The sequence below is a fragment of the Pseudopodoces humilis genome, chromosome 13 (genome assembly GCF_049639895.1).
Source record: "Pseudopodoces humilis isolate 2021_Gansu_Grassland_sample_001 chromosome 13, ASM4963989v1, whole genome shotgun sequence".
Lineage (NCBI taxonomy): Eukaryota > Metazoa > Chordata > Aves > Passeriformes > Paridae > Pseudopodoces > Pseudopodoces humilis.
Window position 1 is genome coordinate 6528642 of NC_142212.1, and position 18249 is coordinate 6546890.

General features: G+C 42.2%; 1 protein-coding gene across 9 annotated transcripts in view; it reads right to left on the reverse strand.

Moving 5' to 3' along the window:
- Positions 1 to 574: 574 nt before the first annotated feature.
- The window catches only part of POC1A (POC1 centriolar protein A), a 53290-nt gene continuing 35615 nt past the window's right edge, over positions 575 to 18249 (reverse strand). For 8 of the 9 annotated variants that reach the window (XM_014251543.2, XM_088061775.1, XM_014251545.2 and 5 more), the window contains 2 exons: positions 12769 to 12906; positions 685 to 969 (listed from right to left, as the gene is read on the reverse strand). In XM_014251543.2, the coding sequence (XP_014107018.2) occupies positions 871 to 969; positions 12769 to 12906 (237 nt within the window). In that variant the 3' untranslated portion in view covers positions 685 to 870. Of the gene's footprint in view, positions 649 to 684; positions 970 to 12768; positions 12907 to 18249 lie in introns of those variants that run through there. The other variant, XM_014251544.2, reaches the window with a different exon arrangement.

An 18249-nucleotide genomic window follows, 5' to 3' on the forward strand; every position in this document is an offset into this window, starting at 1 on the left:
AGCCCCAGAAAAGCCGGGAGGAGCAATGAGGGGAGGAAGGTGCCAGTGATGAGCTACTCAACTGTGAAAACATCTGCAAAATGAGCAAAAATTAAAGGCAGTCTAGTATGAGAAGAGGGGAGTCCCATGATGGAGAAAACATTACAGTATTTAGTTCCCTTCCTGTCCCTTTGCCCTGCCTTTAATATAAGAAGCAAAGATGAAGCAAAACCTCCTTGGAAATCACCCAGCATCTGACAGGCTGGGGCCTCTGTTCCAGCCTCAATCATTTTTCCTGTATTGCACATGGGAGCAGGATAAATGTGTCAGATTTAATCACCTCTGCACAAGTATCATCCAGGGTCTCAGCTGCTGTGTCAGATTTGCTGTGTGAGACCCAGCTGAGACAAACCCTTCCAGATGCCAGTTACACAGGACCCCACCCTGCTTGATATGGTCCTAGACCAGAGGTGACCACTGCCCCAAATATCTTGACAGCACTTTGCTTCTCACCTTCAGCCAGCACACACCTCAGCAACAAGCCTAATACAGCCTGGGCCAGGCATCTGGCAACTCCAAGTTACTTACACACTTTGAAACTAATTTAGTAGGACCAGAGACAGGAGAGATGTGACCTTCCTGGTTAGTACTCAATCCACATGTTGGCTGCTGGAAAGCACAAGAGATCACAATTGTTACCCACACTTATGAATAAAATATTGCTTTTATTTTAGTAAAGTAACAAAGCTATTTACAGATACAATAACTATACATTCCAATTGAAAAATAGATTATGCTCAAAATTGTTAAAGCAAGCCACACACAGTCTGTTAGGAACACAAACAATCTCAAACCTCCCAATGCCTTCAGCTCCTGTCTGATCTCAGGAAATCAGTTTGTTTTGTTCTGAATGATTTTCTGCTGATTCTCAAGACATTCCTTCAGCTTGTCTTCAGTGAGTGTCAGCCTCTGCTCCAGGATGGAAACTGTCTGCAAAACAAAGTGAAAGCTGCTGTTGAGCTACTGACAAGGACACACTGCACACTGCACTCTCAATGAAATACGCCAAATAAAATGCTAAATTCACATGAATATTTCAAGGTATTTCTAAGCTGGAACTCCAGTGTCAACATTCAGCAGACAGAGCCCTGCATGACTTCAGAGATGAGCAATAGAAGACAGTAGGCACAAAGCCTTCCTGCAGACAACACCAAGCACCCATTTCAGCACTGGTGCTTTCAGACTCTGCATTTCCCTTCCTGGACAGGTTCATAAGGCACCAGACACTGGAGAGCCACCAGACACACTTCTGCTAACAAGACATACAGATTTTAAACAATTTTGCTTGGTCACGGCTCCGATTTTACCTCTTTGCTTCCAACCATTTCCTCCCTTCACTGAACACTATGGGTCTGCTGTAATTAAAACACTCAAAACTTGCTGGAGAAGCACCATGCCAGTCAAGAAAGCCTTCCCAGCCCAAGACAATGCAGCAGAAGATGGAGGGGAAAACCTCCAAGTGTCAATATCTACCTCAACATAATGCCTACATTTCTTTGTGTAATCCAATTACCCTGCAAAGGATTGTTCTCTTTCTCCTCGAGTTGAAGTCATCATGAACAGGATGCGCAGGAAGAACATTTTAACCACGTGGCAATAAAAGCTTCTGCTGAAAACCTTTTATTGATCACACCAAGATAATCAAGGGCCCCAGCTATGCACAACCACTTTCAGCTTCCAGAGACACCAGAATGGCTGATAAAGGGTGGTGATGATTTAATGCTTTAATATCCATAAACTTATCAGCAACGATCAATAGCTTCACATTTTGGGCATTTTTGCTGCATAAATAACATCCTCTGCTAAAAACAAAGGATGCTAAGAACCCTGGACTCTAATAAAGTAATTCAAATAAACTTGGACAACCGCTGTTTGTATAGCAGTTATACATAGAAAGCCTTTTAATAGCGCATTTCGTAAGCACATCTCTAAGTGCCTGACAAAAGCAAGCAGGTCTCATTATCCCCATTTTACAGCTGGGGAAACGAAAGCACAAAGAGAGGAAATAGCTTGGCTAAGGCCACTTGAGACTAAGAAAAGTCTGCTGTAAAATGATTTGGGGAATGAGACAAGTTGTGGGGGAGAAGAGAAAACAGACATAGTAAAAACAACAGCAGGCATAAGGCAAAGCCATCTTGCATCAAGGAAGTCAGAAAGGGCCTGAGGTTGTCCAATACATCATAATGCACCTTTTTTTCCTCCCTAAACATAGTTCAAAGTTTACTTCTAATATATTTCTTATTTCTGACCTGTGACATAGCAGAAGAGCTCTGCTGCAGCTGTAGAAAGCTTCACCTGAAAGAATAAACCCTGCATTGCCTAAATATGCCATAGGCTACAGCACCAGCTGCATTTCAGTATTTTCTTCCTCTGTTTCCATCCCTTTGAGGCACAGGAACTGAAGTACACAGAGAACCAGAAGAAACATCGTGGAGCCAGCAGGTAACATCCCAGGTGCCCCAGAGCCAGCAGGAGCCCTCCCATCTATTCAAAGAAGAGAAGACTTAATCTTTTCCACATCCAGCCATGCCATTGCCTAGTGACTGTCTTGGAGACCAGGAACAAAAGTACCAAGGGCAGAACACAGCAGGCTGAATGTCTACCAGGGGTTTACAGCAAAGATCTTATCCTTCAAGCAACCAGACAGAGAATGAAAACCAGTAGGGGTCCTGGCTTTTCCATCTAAAAAATGAACTAGTAATTCAACACTCCAATAAAAAGAGGGAGAATGAAGCATTGCATCAAATTTCCTTTAGAAAGATAATCAGCTGAATTAACATCCCAGTCACACTGCCCTGCCAGAAGCAATGCCCAGATACTCGTGGTTCCTCTGTTCCATGATTTACTGCCACCGTGATCCTGTCAATAGGAGTTAAGAGCTCTTACACACGGCACCATGAGACGCAAGTAAAGCAGATTTCACAAAGTGTTGAATTTGTGAGAAAGCTGTAAGGAAAACGCTTATTGGAATGGAAATTGCATGTAAGTATAAGCAGAAACTCACAGTAAGTATTTTTTGGAAACTAAAAGTGGAAAAGTAGCAGTCAGAGATGAAATTCAGGAAGTCCAAAGTAGGAATCAATGACTACAGTCCATTTAGATGTGAATATATGATGAATATAAATAGACAGGGCATCTGACATCCTAGGAAGGTATGGGAAAGCACAAATACTGCCCAGCTGCTATAAGTGCTATATTGCAACTTGCACAGAAAAGCTCCTTTATTAGCAGCTGAAAGTTTTACAATATTGCCACGCTGCTATATATAAAGCAAGTCATTCTCAGGAGGCAAATGAAACTGCACCCATTCAACTCCTGCATGCTTTTGCTAAGGCTTCTCCAAGATAACAAACCAGCAGTTAAGCCAAGGAGGAGAACACTGTTAGCCAGATCCAGTGAGGATTCACTAGAGCCAGGTTTGCACTCTGTGGCAGGATCTGGGCTTCCTGGTGTGTCAGGAATACAGTTTCCATTACGCACCAGGGAGTAAATGCCGGATAATTTATTGAGGTCCTGGCTCAAACTGGCAGAAGGGTAACAGCCTAGGCTTAAACAAGAAAAAAACACCAAGCTATTTATTTTTTAAGGAGTATTTCTGACATTACAGTAATATACTGAGCATTACTATGGGCATCAGAAGAGAATACAGGAATTTTTCACAGAAAACTTGAATCACTTCTACCAACACTTCCTGCAACATTTGTCTTCATTTGTCTTCACAGACTCAGCACTGAAAAAACCCACTTTTCTCTTTGGAAACATTGAGAAACTATAGAGAAATAAAAAGTTGCCTCCTATTTACTTGAAAATTCTGGGGAATATTCACTTCCATCCTCCCCCAGGACACAAACTGAGGCACCCAGTAGTCAAGCTTGCTTACCTGATGACAAGCCTCTTATGATATTCCTCCGTGTTATTTTTACAACCCAAATAACAGTGATTTGGGATGCTGTTCCAAGATGCTTTCATCAGTATCTTTTCCTTAGTCCCTCTTAAACATGTTTGATTAAGCAGCAGGTTTAAAAGCCACTGGCCTTAGGGTTGAAGCTTCTGCAGCAGCCCTGGAGGGGCTTTGGAGGAGGACAGATAAGGGGAACCAGGTGCTAACTGAATGCCAAAAGAAACCAGTTCCACCAGCATCTAAGGAAACCTGAAGAGCAGAGTCCAGAGCAAGGGAGCAGAGGTGACCAGCAAGCCTCTGGAGCAGTGGTGGAGTCCCTGCCAGGAGAGATCCAGCCAGCCAGATGGCTGCTATGAGCTAAAGCAGGACTTAACCTGGAGCTGGGGGCAAGGCGGGCAAGGGCATAGAAGGGTGGAATAACTAATGCTCAGCTCACCCTGCTAAGGGACACACTCTGCAAGGCCAAAGGTGCTGCACAGGGCCTTTCCAGTATGCTGTCACAGTGGCTCTGAGTTAGCCATGTAATAGCACAGGGGACAGAGAACTGCCTGACTGATCACCAGTAATCAGGGAACCTCCCCCAAAAAGCAGGGACACAGCAGTTCCTCAGACCGAGTAAGAACAGCTTGTCTGAACCTACAAGGGATATGATCCTGCACAGTGACTGCACCACAGATGTATTCTTTGCTCTGTGCAGAAAAAATAGGACACTTGCACTTCTATTCCTATTTCTTCATAGCAGAAAATCCCTCTCTCCATTGATCTCAAAGGAAGCAGAAGTAGTTTTCTAGCTTTATTTAAAAAGATCCTCAAAAGTTTGCTCCACTGTTTTTTCTAAGCATATGCTAAAAGATTTAGCAGAGCACTAACATATCAAACAGCTCAAAGAAAAAACATTACTTCTGCCTCTTCAGATTCTTCATCCCTGATATGTTAACTTATGAAGACAGCATTTTCTTCTCAATTTATAAAAAAAAAAAAAAATCACCCACAACGAACACACAAGAAATTAAGAAGTTGGTAAGTTTCTGTATCCACAGTTTCTCCACTCCACTGTGTGGGTACAAGGAAGAACTTAGGGACTGATGGTTTTTAAGAGGTCCACTAAAGACTACAGATGGCCCATGGATTTACAGAATGAGACTTGTCACATTTGACCTGGAGCTGCAGGTTAAAGAGCTCTGCCCTCTGTAACAAGCATGGCCAATTCAGGTGTGTACTAAAAGACACCCTGCTGTAACTTCTTGTGATTTTCCCTAAAATTAGCAATTTCAGAGCCCACTTTATTCACAAACACAGCCAAGAAGTACAAGTGAACTGCACCATAAAAATGCTGCCTTAGCATCCAAGGGGCACCCCAGTAAATTAAGCTTGGGAGCCCTTTCTCTAAACTAATGCAATGAGTGAAACAAACTACCACGGGAAGGGTTTGCACCTGCCTACCTTTTACAGAAGAAAAAAAATCTTAATTCCCGCCACTAATCACAGTTTACAACTCCAAACTGCAGCTGCAAGACTGAAAGGCTCATGGAAGAACTTATGCAGCAGGAGTTCAAGCACGAACCTGTCTGGCAAGAACAGCTTCTCCTCCTCTCATAGTGGGTTTTGCCCCAACATGCTGCCAGTGCCCCTCCACCTCAGCAGCTGCACTTGGACCCCCAGAGCAGATCCCTGCTCTTACCAAAAGAGCTGGGCTGCTCTCCTCATGTGCAAATTGTAATTTAACAGCTTTGAGATGGCATCCAAGCCAGCTACACATGTCTGCAAGCTCTGAAGCATTCTCAGCAAGAGCTGGCAGTTCAGACTGAGGAGATAAGTCTCATCTCACAGTAGAACAAGGCATGAAGCTTTCACAGCAATTAACACTTCATGTAGCAAACAAATTCCTGCCAGGACCAGCCTTACTCCATTGGTCAAAGCCTTAACCTCAGAGTGGGTTTTGGTTTAAAATAAAATGTGGGGTTATTTCTAACAGAAATGATAGCTCCTCATGTGCTCAGACTAAAACAAACATTTTAAATCAGGTCTGTAGCTCCTCACCATCTCAACGGTTTTGAAAGCAAACTCTAAGGTGAATTCTCACAAAGCCTATTTGCATAGAGTATTTTACACCAGGCTGAGTTAGTGAAGACTCAGCACTATCCCATTCTCCAAATCAACACCATGAATTTTCTTTGGTTTACTTTGTAAACATGCTTCAAATTCCAAAACTTTTATTGCTCCTACAACACACACAGCTCCCATGTGGCTGGACAGGAACATCTTGGTCAGAGGTGCTGTACAGCTCAGTATAGGAAGTTCCACAGACCCCTCAACCAAGGTTTTGAACATCCATCCAAGGCTCACCCTGGGGTCACATGGATTAGGAATACATGACAATGCCTGCAGAAGGACAAATGCCAGCAGCAGCCTGGCCTCATCAGGATGCCTACCTGGAGATCTGCTCAGGTTGTGTTGCTAAACAACCTCTTTGTTCTCTACTGCAGGGCATGAGAGTTCATAGTCCCACCAGCTCTCTTCATATACCATTCAAACATTATCCTCAGGCTACTGAGGACACTTGAAAAATAAGTAATTTTTTTCTATTTAGGAGTCCAAAGCACTTACAAGAAGGAAATGGTTAGTTAGAAAACTCAAAACCAGTACTGCTCAGCTACTCTTCCCTTATTATTAAAATGAGGGTGGTGAGGCCCTGCCCCAAGTTGTCCAGAGAAGCTATGGCTGTCCCATCCCTGGAAGTGTCCAAGGCCAGGCTGGATGGGGCTGTGAGGAACCGGACCTGGCAGCAGAGTAGGAACTAGATGGTCCCTTCCAACCAAACCATTCTATCATTCTCAGCTGCCATCTCTCCTTCCACCTCCCAGCACACCTCACTTTCTGCAGAATTACCTGGATTACAGTTTACCAACCCTTTCACTAAATTATATGAGCAACTTTGGTGTAATGCACAAAGTCCTGTGGTACTCAGTACAGCAACAAGTGACCATCTGCAGTACTCACTGTGCTTTTCGCAGTAGGAAAACCACACAAGCATACCCAAAAATTCTAGTACCATCCAGTATTTGCCAGAGCAAGCAGCATGATCAGTACCAGTATTACAGTGATCAAAGGGACCCTGGGGCACAGAAAAGGTTGTCCTTTGTATTAAATCAATTGTAGCTACCAAGACAAGCCACAGGCTCTGCCAATTTCATCCACATAGGGTGGAGACACAAGGCACACAAGTCCTTCACAACTGAGTCTTTCCATTTATAGCCCTCTGACTAGAAATGTTTCATCACATGTTGGTATTGCCTTAGTCTTGACAGTTGATCAGCCAAAGCTAAACTGATGGCACTTAGATCCTGCATGTTTCTAGAAGAGAATGGCTGATGGCTTCTATGCAGCTTCCTTGGTGCAGAGCTCCCAGACCTCTGGGGCTGGGCCAGCACAGCAAAAGTAGTCAGGAGACTCCCAGGTTCAAAGACACAGCCAGTCAGGATGAGCTACAACAAAATGTCCAAACATGCACCATGACAGCAACTGCACAATATATAGGTTAGAACCCCAAATGACCAGAGGTCTTCCCCAACCACAAAGTCTTCAAAGCCTTCCCATATCCATCCCCTGCCTCCGAGAGGATGCAAATCACTCACCTAAATGAACTCAGCTGCTGGTATCCAATAGCAGAATAACAATTTATATTAATCTTCAAAGTTTGCTTGTGAAAACAAATTGTGGGAGGTGTTTAGTATTCCTTCCCATTGAAGGAAAATGGAAGGTGAAGGTCCTGTGAACATCCAGGGAGAGGATCAGCACTTCTGGAGAGCCAGCCTTCACACAGTGTTCTGCTAACACAGCAATATCCCTCAGAGTGCATTTAATTTAAGCAATCTTTGGAGAAAAACGTATTTGCATCAAATATTTTGGAAGTAAATTTCAGGGGGAGTGGGGGGGAAAGTAGCACTGCTCAATGACACAGAGGACTGGCAACAACCAGGGTACTTAATTTGAGTGAGAGATCAAAGCTACTGAATCTCTAAGAGATGGGTCTGACTCACAAGAAATAGCCTCTATGTCCTTTAAATTCAGACTTAAAAACCAAACTCATCTGACACTCCACAGATTTTCAGATGAGATCTTTTTTATTAGTGTTTCAGATTTCAAACAATTTCTCTTGGAATAAAAATTACTTGCAGTTTTTCCCCCATATTGGGTCCATCGGTGTTCAGGTCTTGAGAGCAACACAGAAACCAAGATACTTGTGCATAGCAAAGGTAGAAGCACTTGGGACATGATCCCCCTACCACTGCCAAGTATTTTTTCTTGACTTGTAACTACTTGAAGTCATAAAAGCATATATTTTACTAAACCAGTTGCTTAATTTACATTCAGTACCTCTCAAAAGAGAGGCCACATTCATCCCTCACCAACACAGGCTTGAGACTGCATCTCAAAAAAGGAATAAGAATTGGATTTTACTCGTTTTTATTACTAAGCACTGGACACACAAACATTTTCAGCTTTAATTAAAAAGCAACTCGCTTGTGTCCAAGTCTTTTTTTATGCTAAAAAAATAATTTACAAAAATTTTTTTTCTGCCTGCAATGTTTTCTGGAGTGAAATAATCCTTTAATCTCACATGAGCTAGATTGTCCTTCAATTCAGGCTTTGGGTTATTTTACAGATTTATCAAGTCCTCTCCATTTCACTGTGTTGTTTTCTCCCAGCTTCAATGCAAGATTAGTTTGGGGAAGCATACAAATCCATTTCCTGTGGGTGGATCATCACAGCTATTTATGAATTTTTATGCTAACCTGATTCTGAACTCTTCATTTGGAGAAGACATCTTCCTTCCCACATAAAGCCAGCAGCTTTTGCCTCAGTGCCTCCTGCCCAGAGACGAACAGAGCGAACACAGCAGCTGGAGGTGTTTGGAGTGAGGATGAGAGTACATTAAACTGAAGATGACCACTGCAAATACAAGTTTTCCACTGTAGCCAAGACAGCTACTCACAGATGATCTTTTCAGAAGAGCAGCTCAGCTGTAAACGCAAGCAATGCACCTGAACCAAGCAAATCTTTGATATCTGCTACATTTTTGTTTCAGCCAAAACACCCTCCTGTGCCTGGCTATCCAAGAGAGAAAATCACCTTGTTTTCCCCTTAAACTTCAATATTCACCGCAACTCTTCATATAGGCACTGAGATACTGAGATCCATTCTTCAGTAAAAATGAATAAATTGATAAACAGTTTGCATTTTCATCCTTTTCACGTCTCTGAAATGCCAGTAGAGGACTTTTAAACACTGAGACACTGACAAGAGAATAAGCTGCAGGAAAGGGAGGAGCAAAGCATCAGTATTGTACATTTATTACTCTCATCTCCCTCATTCCTTTGCCAGATGTGAATTGCTTATTTTCCTGCAGAGGGGAACTAGGGTAGCTAAGTAATCCAAAACTACTGGGAACAACTGGCTTATGCCCAGGTCTCAACTTCACTCTTCAAGGCAGCAGAATTATTAAGCATATGCTACTCTTCTGAAAAAGACCCATGTAAGGCCAAACACAAACTGCTTTTAGGAAAAATATGAAGATCCTGTCAGCTCACATTAGACCACTTTCTTACAAGTAAAATATATCCTGACAGAGCTTTGGAGAGGAGGAGGGAAAAAAAGTTTCATTGAATCAAAGACCAGTTGAAAGAAAGTTGCCAAAACTTTCAAGAATTGAATCATATCAACAACACAAGAATGAAGCTTAGCCAAGCTTCTATTCACTCTTGTGATTACTGCTAGTTGTGATACACAACAGCCACTGGATTCTTTTAATCCATCTCTCTCTGGTAAGAACTGAAGTGCCCAGCTGAAGGAGAAAGTCTGCTCTGCTGTATCCTCCTGTGTGGGGCACACCACCTCAACAGCCTCAGTGATTGGTGACTGGCTGGAAGAGACCTCTGAATTGAATAAAAACAATCTCACTGAATTCAAGCACATGACACCTCATTTCATCTGGAAATCTACTGCCAGCAGAAGGAAGGTACTAATCATTGGTGATGCAGCTTCAAGTGTGCAGCTCAGAACAAAGCTGTGTGCTGGCAAGAGATGACAGCCCACAGCTGATGTCTCACTATCACCTCTTTCAGCAGAAATTGGAAGTATTTTCTCTCCTTCCCACTTCTACATGATACCAGGTTTAAACCTCGAAATGACAGCTACAGAAAAAATATTAGGAAAATAAATTTGGCTTAGATCTGCATAATTTCCCAAAGTAGTTTATCACAACTTTAACCTTCCCCCACCGGTACTTTACATGATGGTAACACAGTGTTGCATCTACAACAAGAACAATGAACACAGGAACTCAAGATACCACATCAGAAATTAATCCAAGCTCCAGTGGAGCTAACAGATTCAATTCCTGAAAAGCCCATGGATGGATATATCAATAGAGGGTTTCTGGAAATGTCATATGTTTTTTCCCTTCAACTGGATGGCCCTGCTTATGCGCTTAGAATTCTCTTTAAACACACAATACTCAGGAATTATGATTTCAACAGAGCACTAGAAGCATCTTCAGCCCTTCTCCAAGAACAGAAAATAATGACACCTGTTAAGTGTTATGTATGAAGGCTTTCTGCTTTTTTGAAGAAGCAGTGGTGTCCTCCTTTCACAAAGGGAAGTCAGCAGGCCCAAAGCTGACACACACACACACATTGGTTTGAATCTGCTGCCTGCAGAGAGCAGCATCCATTTGTGCTTTGGCAGAAATGCCTTGGAACAACAACCAACCCCACAGCACCAGGCACTGCTTCTACTTCCCTTGGATCTCTGCACACCACAGCTCCTACCAGAGCACAGCCAATTGCATGGAAGAGGGGTAACAGTGGCTCTGCTGGAGCCACATTCCAGAGCTGTATTCCCTTCTCCCAACAGCCAAAGTTGGAAAAGCCAAAGTTCAGACATGGAAATCAATGCCCTCCACACCTGCCTTGCTACCTGCCCACATCCCTTTTCTCTGAGATGCCTTCTGCCTTAGTCCAGGAATGAGGAATTCTTCCAGGCTCATTTGATTAAGTTTGTTTGGTGTCAGTTTGTGTCGCTGCTAAAAACCTTGGCATGAAAACGGCATGTCAGGGACATCTCTACAAAAGCATTAAAATGGTGTTAATATAACATACCCAGAGTAGAACCAATGGGAAATGAAGTACTTCAAAGATGGTAAAAATGCTACAAGAAAGGTAAAAGGTTGAAGAACACAGTTACTCAAGGCAGCTTTTTGGTTTTTTACTATTTCAGGGCCATTTCCAATTTTATCCTATAACATACTAATTTATTCCTCCCCCACTGATCTCAATTTCTCTTTCTGCTAGCTTTAAAACAACATTTAGAATTTTCTACGGTTACACAATATCTTCAACAGAGATATCTGCATTGCTTATATTTAGGTTAAATCCCACACGTACTGTTTACTGCAATATTTGCCTTCTCTAAACACCTATGAAGTTGAAAAGGAGCCATTACACATCCATCATCAGAAATGTGGATGTGATTTATGTAATGAAAGATAACAATCACATTCCAAGCTTACTAGGGAGACATAAAAATAGTATTAAAATATTTTGCGTACACACCGGGTTGCTTTTAATCACAAGTATGAGGGCCCAGTGTCACACAAGATTTCCCTCCCCTCCTCCAGTGCTCAGTGTTTTAAAGATCACAGCAAAAGTGCTTTTTTGCATTTCTGCCAAGTGAACTTAAATACCTTTTGGGTTTCATCCTACACTATTTTAGACTGCCTGTAGTTGTGGCATGTTTTTTAATCTCTAAATCAGTTTTCAATCTCCTGATGGGCCCTCCAACCCATCATCTTACACTCTTTGACAAGTAGTTTGACAAGTTAACTCTCTCAAGAGCAGAGAGCTAACTCAGACTACTAATCAGTATGTTCAGTGCCAAGTGTTTAAGACCTACTTGTTCTTCCTTAGAAACAATGCTTAAACTCACAGAAAAACCCTCCATTTTTCCATCCTACCACCATGGTCTCAGCTACAGGAGATCTCCAATGTTTACAGTTCCATGCTTTCTCCCTGCTTCTCACATACCTCAAAAAACCACAATGAAATTCAGGTCCAGACAACCAGAAACAGTATTTCTCCACAATGAGCAGTTATTTAGTTAATCAAAAAACACTTCTATTCCCAAATTCCTATGAAGTAAACACATTCTGTGATGATCACCATTCATGGCTGGTTCTGTTCAAGCATTGCTTAGTGACTCCAAGAAAGAACTGTTTATTAATGTTTTAGCATGGGATTAGTTGTTTGTAGCTGTGGGTGAAAAGCATGTTCCAGCAATGAGGCACAGAAGGGCCCAGACTTGTTGATGGGAGGAGGATTCTGCAGAAATTGGACTGTGTAGGTGAATGCTGGGTGGGGGAAAGGAGCAGGATGTGAACAGAGTTCACCTATAGGCTGTGGTATAACAGAGGAGGGAAGAGAGACAGAGATTATTCACCAAAACACAGTTGTTCTGCCAAGCCCTCCTCTAGGCATCACCTTAGATAAACCCTGGCTAACAGCACAGTCTATCAGAGCTGGTTCCAGCAGCATCTGCCGCGCTGCAGCATAAAGAAACTGGGGAAGAGCAGGGCCTAAGGTGTAAGTCAGTGCAAGAGAACTGCTAGAGATAAGATGAGAAGCAAATGATGAAAGACTTATCAAAATACTACTAAAAAGCAGAAGTTCTGAATTAGCTATATTATTATTCTATCAAACTATTGCAAAATATTCCCAATTCTTCCAGTCACAGCTACCTTTGTCAACAACAAATTAAAAAGCAAATCATACCTGAGTCAGAACATCCAGCTGTCCCATAATATGCTCCAGGGTATTTGCAAGACTGGTCTCCTCCTCTTGCTGCTCATGGGTCCTACAAGAATCTCGAGTTTTTGTTTTCTTATGATGAATGCTACAATCCATTTCTGACTGCAAGAAAAACAAACAGACATAATCTGCTATTGCGATGCAAACTGCACAGGGATTTTTGTTCCACGGAGGGTAAACAGTAAAGGACAGTTTATGCTGGGACAGTCTATGCTATTCAAACAGCAAAGGAGGAAAGGAATTGTTCTTGCCACAGCTGGAAAAGGAAAAGCTTCTGCTGACTTGTCTGCCTGCTCCAGGTGGAGGGTGGTTTTGTTGTTTTCTGGGGGGTTTTTGTGTGTGCTTTTGTTTGTTTTTAAACCACCACCAGGAAAGGCAAACCTTAGATAAAAATCTTGTAGCAATCCTGCAAGGTTCAAGCTTTCATATGTGCAAAGAACTTTGGTGTGTTCTTGTAGTACACAGGCACAGACTACAGGTAACTGAAGACTTACTGGAGCTACTTAGGGAAGCACTACATCCCAATGACAGGAATTAAGTCAGCTACCCGGAGGAGTCTGATTATTTCACTCCAACAGTAAAGTTAAAGCCTCTCTCCATGTTTGGAAGTTGAAATAAGGCAAAGACATTGTACCATAGTTAAGTTCAGCAGAAGCAAGATGTCCCAGTATGCACTGGAACTGTTTTGATTTAGTAATTTTAATTTTGTTTATCTCTTGAACTGGTTTTCTTCCTCAACGAGATTAAGAACAAGTTTACTTTGAAGTTTCAACTGTTTTAGTTACGCAAGCTTGAATATTTCATTCAGAATAAATTAAGTTTGAAAAACACAAATAGATCTCTACTAAAGAATCTATTCTTCCTTCCTTTTCTTTCAAAATGGTATCTTTCTTGTAGAACAAACACTATTTGCATTGTTTATCTGCCTTATTGCCAGTAGAAGCAGTTCAGAGAAGTTTAACTAAAGGAGGTAGCCAACTGGTTAAGCAACTGCAGACTTCAGTTTCTCAATTTACACTAATGGACAAAATTTGAACTGAAAGCCAAGATCACAGCTCTCAAAACGCACTTCTCCATGGCCCAATGCCTGGTGCAGCTCCATCCCCATGCAATTATTACTCACACAAAGTTTACAAATCAGCAAGGAGTTCTGACAGATTGAAAATAGTCTCCAAAAGTACTTCCACATGTACTTTTTCTAAGTAGAAATGAAGATTTGCCTCTGTCTCCTCTCTCCTATGCAACAGCAGGAATGCATTTCTCACCAGCACAGTACTGACTTACCTGCTCCTCTCTGTGTTTGATGCCAAGATGTGTGCAGATGTGCAAATAAACTGAAACAAGACCAGCTCACATAACTTTAACCACCAAACTGTTCAGTACATGACAAAGATACATACATGCATACAAAAAAATTATCTATTTTAAAAATGTACATAAAAACCCGTGTGCTGCTGGGAGCCACTGATTGAGGCCACAGGAAGGCTTCCAAGGCTGAGATCCAGCTCAAGACACAGGCAGAATATGCAATAAGTAGTACAAGAAGCAGCAATGTGAGTACCTAGGGAAGGTAGAGACTAGAGGGGGTGAGCAAAAGAAATAAGAGGCTGCAGCAGTAGCAGCTTTGACAAGAGACTGCCTTGCTGCTGGCCACCAATTGCTAGTAGGAGCTGACCATTCTTCCAGCCTCTGCCCACCAAACCATCCTCCTACAGCCCAGCCTCACATGGCCAGTTCTGCCTAAGGAGCAGGAAAGAAGAAGGTTTAAATGACAGCTGCTCCACAGGGATCCCTGTGCTCCACTACAGGCCCGGGATGCAGCAGTGGTATCAGGTGATACCAGCATCTGCTAATTTCCTTCCTCCCACCTGCTTGAATAATTTGGATTATCTACAGGCCCCTGGCCAGCACAGCCCACACTCCAGGTCACAAAGCACTGCCTCGACACGGGAGCCACACTCCAGCTACTCCTGTAATGCAGGAAGCCCAAGAGCCACGCACTGCTCACCGATGCATTGATTTAATCAACTAAAATATATTCTTGCAGAGATGAGATCAATCCCGTCTTAAAAACCTGCTATTTGCCGCTTAAATTTAAAAGTGAAAACAAACAAAAACCACAAACCACTGCTTTTCAATGGGTAACTAGCATCAAAAAACATTTTCTTTCCATTTTAAGGCTGACTAGCTTATGCTGATGATGTAACTTCAGGCCAGTCAATCAAGGCACAGCAGAAATTTTAGTGAGCTAACACTACATACAACCTGCACTTAAAAACCCCAAATGATGATGAGCTATCCTCTTCAAAACCCATTAGAACAAGCTGACTCACAGAGGAGAAAAATGACTGTACCAACAGATTTTCTCCATCTATCTTTATAGCATATGTCAGACAGCTTTTCATAAAAAGCTTCAGGGTTGAACTCTGAGTCTATATTCTCTTTGCTATAGTTCACAAAGTTTAAGAGTCTGGCAAAGGCAGTACTGCAGATATGTTCTTACATTGATGCTTTAGGGGTCAGGCAGTCCCTCATCATGTCAAGTTGAACTGATGCTGTCAGATGCCACATTCTGCTGCTCACCTCACAGGCTACGTACCACCCCCACAAAAAGCCACCTCCAGTATAAGGCCATGGGGGCTCCTGAAGGCAACAGCCCCAAGAATATTTGAAACCAGGAACATGACAACATGGCATACTGTCCCCATTTCAAACACCACAGCTGCTTGAAAGGCTCCTTACTGCCCACCATCTAGATATCCCATAGCTACAGCCTTCAGCAATGAGGTTCTGAGTTCTCTGTCTGAACCAGGGACACAGCAGCCAGCAAATAAACACTGACAGTGGGTAACAGCAGTGACTTCCAAAAAAGAGGCTTCCAACTGACAAAGGTCTTTGACTATTTAGTTCTAGGAAGTATGCACCCAGCTGAGGAGGAACCAAATTGCCTCCAGACTGGAACATTTTCAAATTTCGTAAATGCAGACTAAATCAGCTGCTGTTCCCAAGAATGAACAAAAAACCCCTTAGAAACCTAAGAAGCCTTAAACAGACTCCAGGAACCCTTCTAATGACAATTTATATCATCTGAGCCAGCCAATAGGAATTTAAATTCTAACAGATTTAGAAAATCATTGCAAAAATTCAAAATTGTGTCAGTCTCAGTACCAATGACCATGACAATTACAGGCAGAGACACCTGTGTTCCCATCTGACTCACCTGTGGGCAAAGTGCCAGCTGAATCCTGGGGACAGGCACCAGAAACTATGGCACTGCTGCAGAAGTTGAATTCATTTCAGTCAGAGTTCAAGGGTGCAATTTATTTGGTACAACCAAACAAAAGTCTTTGCCATTAAATATCTTATTACAACATCTGCGTATTAAACACTGGGAGTAGAGCAAGGAGCAGCTGAACATTAAAGGAAGAAGAGATGAGCAGTTTCAGAATACAATACAGCTCTCAGTGACAAAGGGAAAACAAAAGTGATTTATTTATAGCAACCACTTAAAGACAGCACAAGGCAACTACTTGGGGGAAGGGGAAAATTAATCAGCCTTCATTCCAGAGGTCTCTTACTGAGCCTCTTATGAAAATTGTTCTGGCTAAACAGCATCCTGGCCAGCAATTACAGGGGTTGGGGGGGTAGGTATGAGCTAAACAACACATGTAGCAAACTGCACAAGGCAACTAAAAAATACCATTTTGCTTCTTAAATGGTGATCCTTAGAAGACATATTGATACAATAACCACCTACTTCAGTTTTAAACCTACTAATAAAATGTAGGATTCTTACAATGAAGTCCAGAGGAAATATTTCTTTTCCCTTTTCCTCACCTCTCTCCACTGGAAGGGAAGAATTGAGTGGTGTGAAGGGGGTAGGTTCAGCTCTACCTTTAAGTCCCTTTCAATTAATTAACACAGAGTATTTACTCTTTTGAGGGTTTTGTGTTTTGGTAGTTTTTTTTAAAAACAGTATGATGTTGCCAAGAATTAATTTTCAAGTATCTAGAAAGACAGCACACCACTTAAACAACACATACATCCAATGTGTTCAACACAGACCTTCAATGTATTAAAATTCCCTAGTGCAATCAAATTCAGTATCTTAGCTGAAAAAAATCCCCTAAAAACAGAGCAGCAGAAAACCCTCTAAGGTGGTGTATGCAGTTCATCTGGACCCCAATTCTACTCATCCAAAGAAAAGAGAAACACCTTTAAAAGCCTATTTTGAGGAGTCATTTTCACCACAGGTAAAATACTTTAAATGTGTTCCTGAAGAGCAACAGTGACATCCAGTGGAAGCACATCAGCTTCAAGGTAAGCTCCACAGGAAGGTCAGATGGAATACACCATGCTAGATAGGAGGGCTCATGAAAAGCTGAGAAGTAACCTCAGCTGCACACAAAGTATCATTGACTGAGCACAGGCACACTTCTCTGGCCTGGAAAGGCATCCCCTCTTCAAGGCAGCACTGAAATTTCTGGAGCAATCAAGATTTGCATTACTCCACATCTACTGTCCAGACCAGCAAAGGGTAACAACTCAATTTAGGGGACAAGTTGAATTAGCTTTGTGAAACATTTTATATGATCATTCATCCATGCTATACTCTTACGTCAGAATTCAAGTTGTAATAATGCAGGGAATTTGGAAGGGAGAGAAAGGAAACAGAAGGGAGGTGAAAAGAACATTACCTACCTTTTATTTTTGCTTCAGACAAACAGTATGTTGGGTTTGATGCAACTATTTACGCAGAACCCTCCTCCCTATTGGTGTTACTAAAAAAAAACAACTAAAATTTGGGACCCCTACTGTAACAGCCATGTTGCACCATAGGCAAATTAATAGTAAGCTCCTGATAAACTCAGGAAGAAATAAGAGTTAATAGGGACATCTCAAACCCATTTAAATCCCAAGGCACTCCTCTGCCAAAGCCTAAGTGAAGCACTGGCAGAAGGAGGTGGATGAAGCAGGCTCATGTATTTTAAATGAAACAGCATCAGAGCATCCAGCTCTGCTGACCAAAATGCCCGGAAGGACAGAAACAGGGGAAGAGCTAGTGGCCAGCTAAGGTACTCAAAAATGTACAAACCAGCCTGTCCATACAGAGAAGGCTGCACTTGGACTGAAATTCAGATTTGCCTGCAGAAATACCAGCATCCTATCTCTACAAGTGACCCTGTCTGGCAATCTCCAGCCAAGAGCAGGTCCTCAGCAGAAGGGAAAAGCTGTTTCCTTCCTACATTTCAGTGACCTTGCTCTGTGGTTCACTGTCTATTGGTGCAGTTTACTTACCCCTATAGTCTCTAAGTGTCATTTTCAAATCAGGACAGACAGTAGTACCATCAGCTTCAAGGTAACATTGAAGACAAATGGGAGTTTGGTACCTATCGCATTTCCAAAGGCACAAATGGTATTTTTGTGAAGAGTGAAATGAGAATA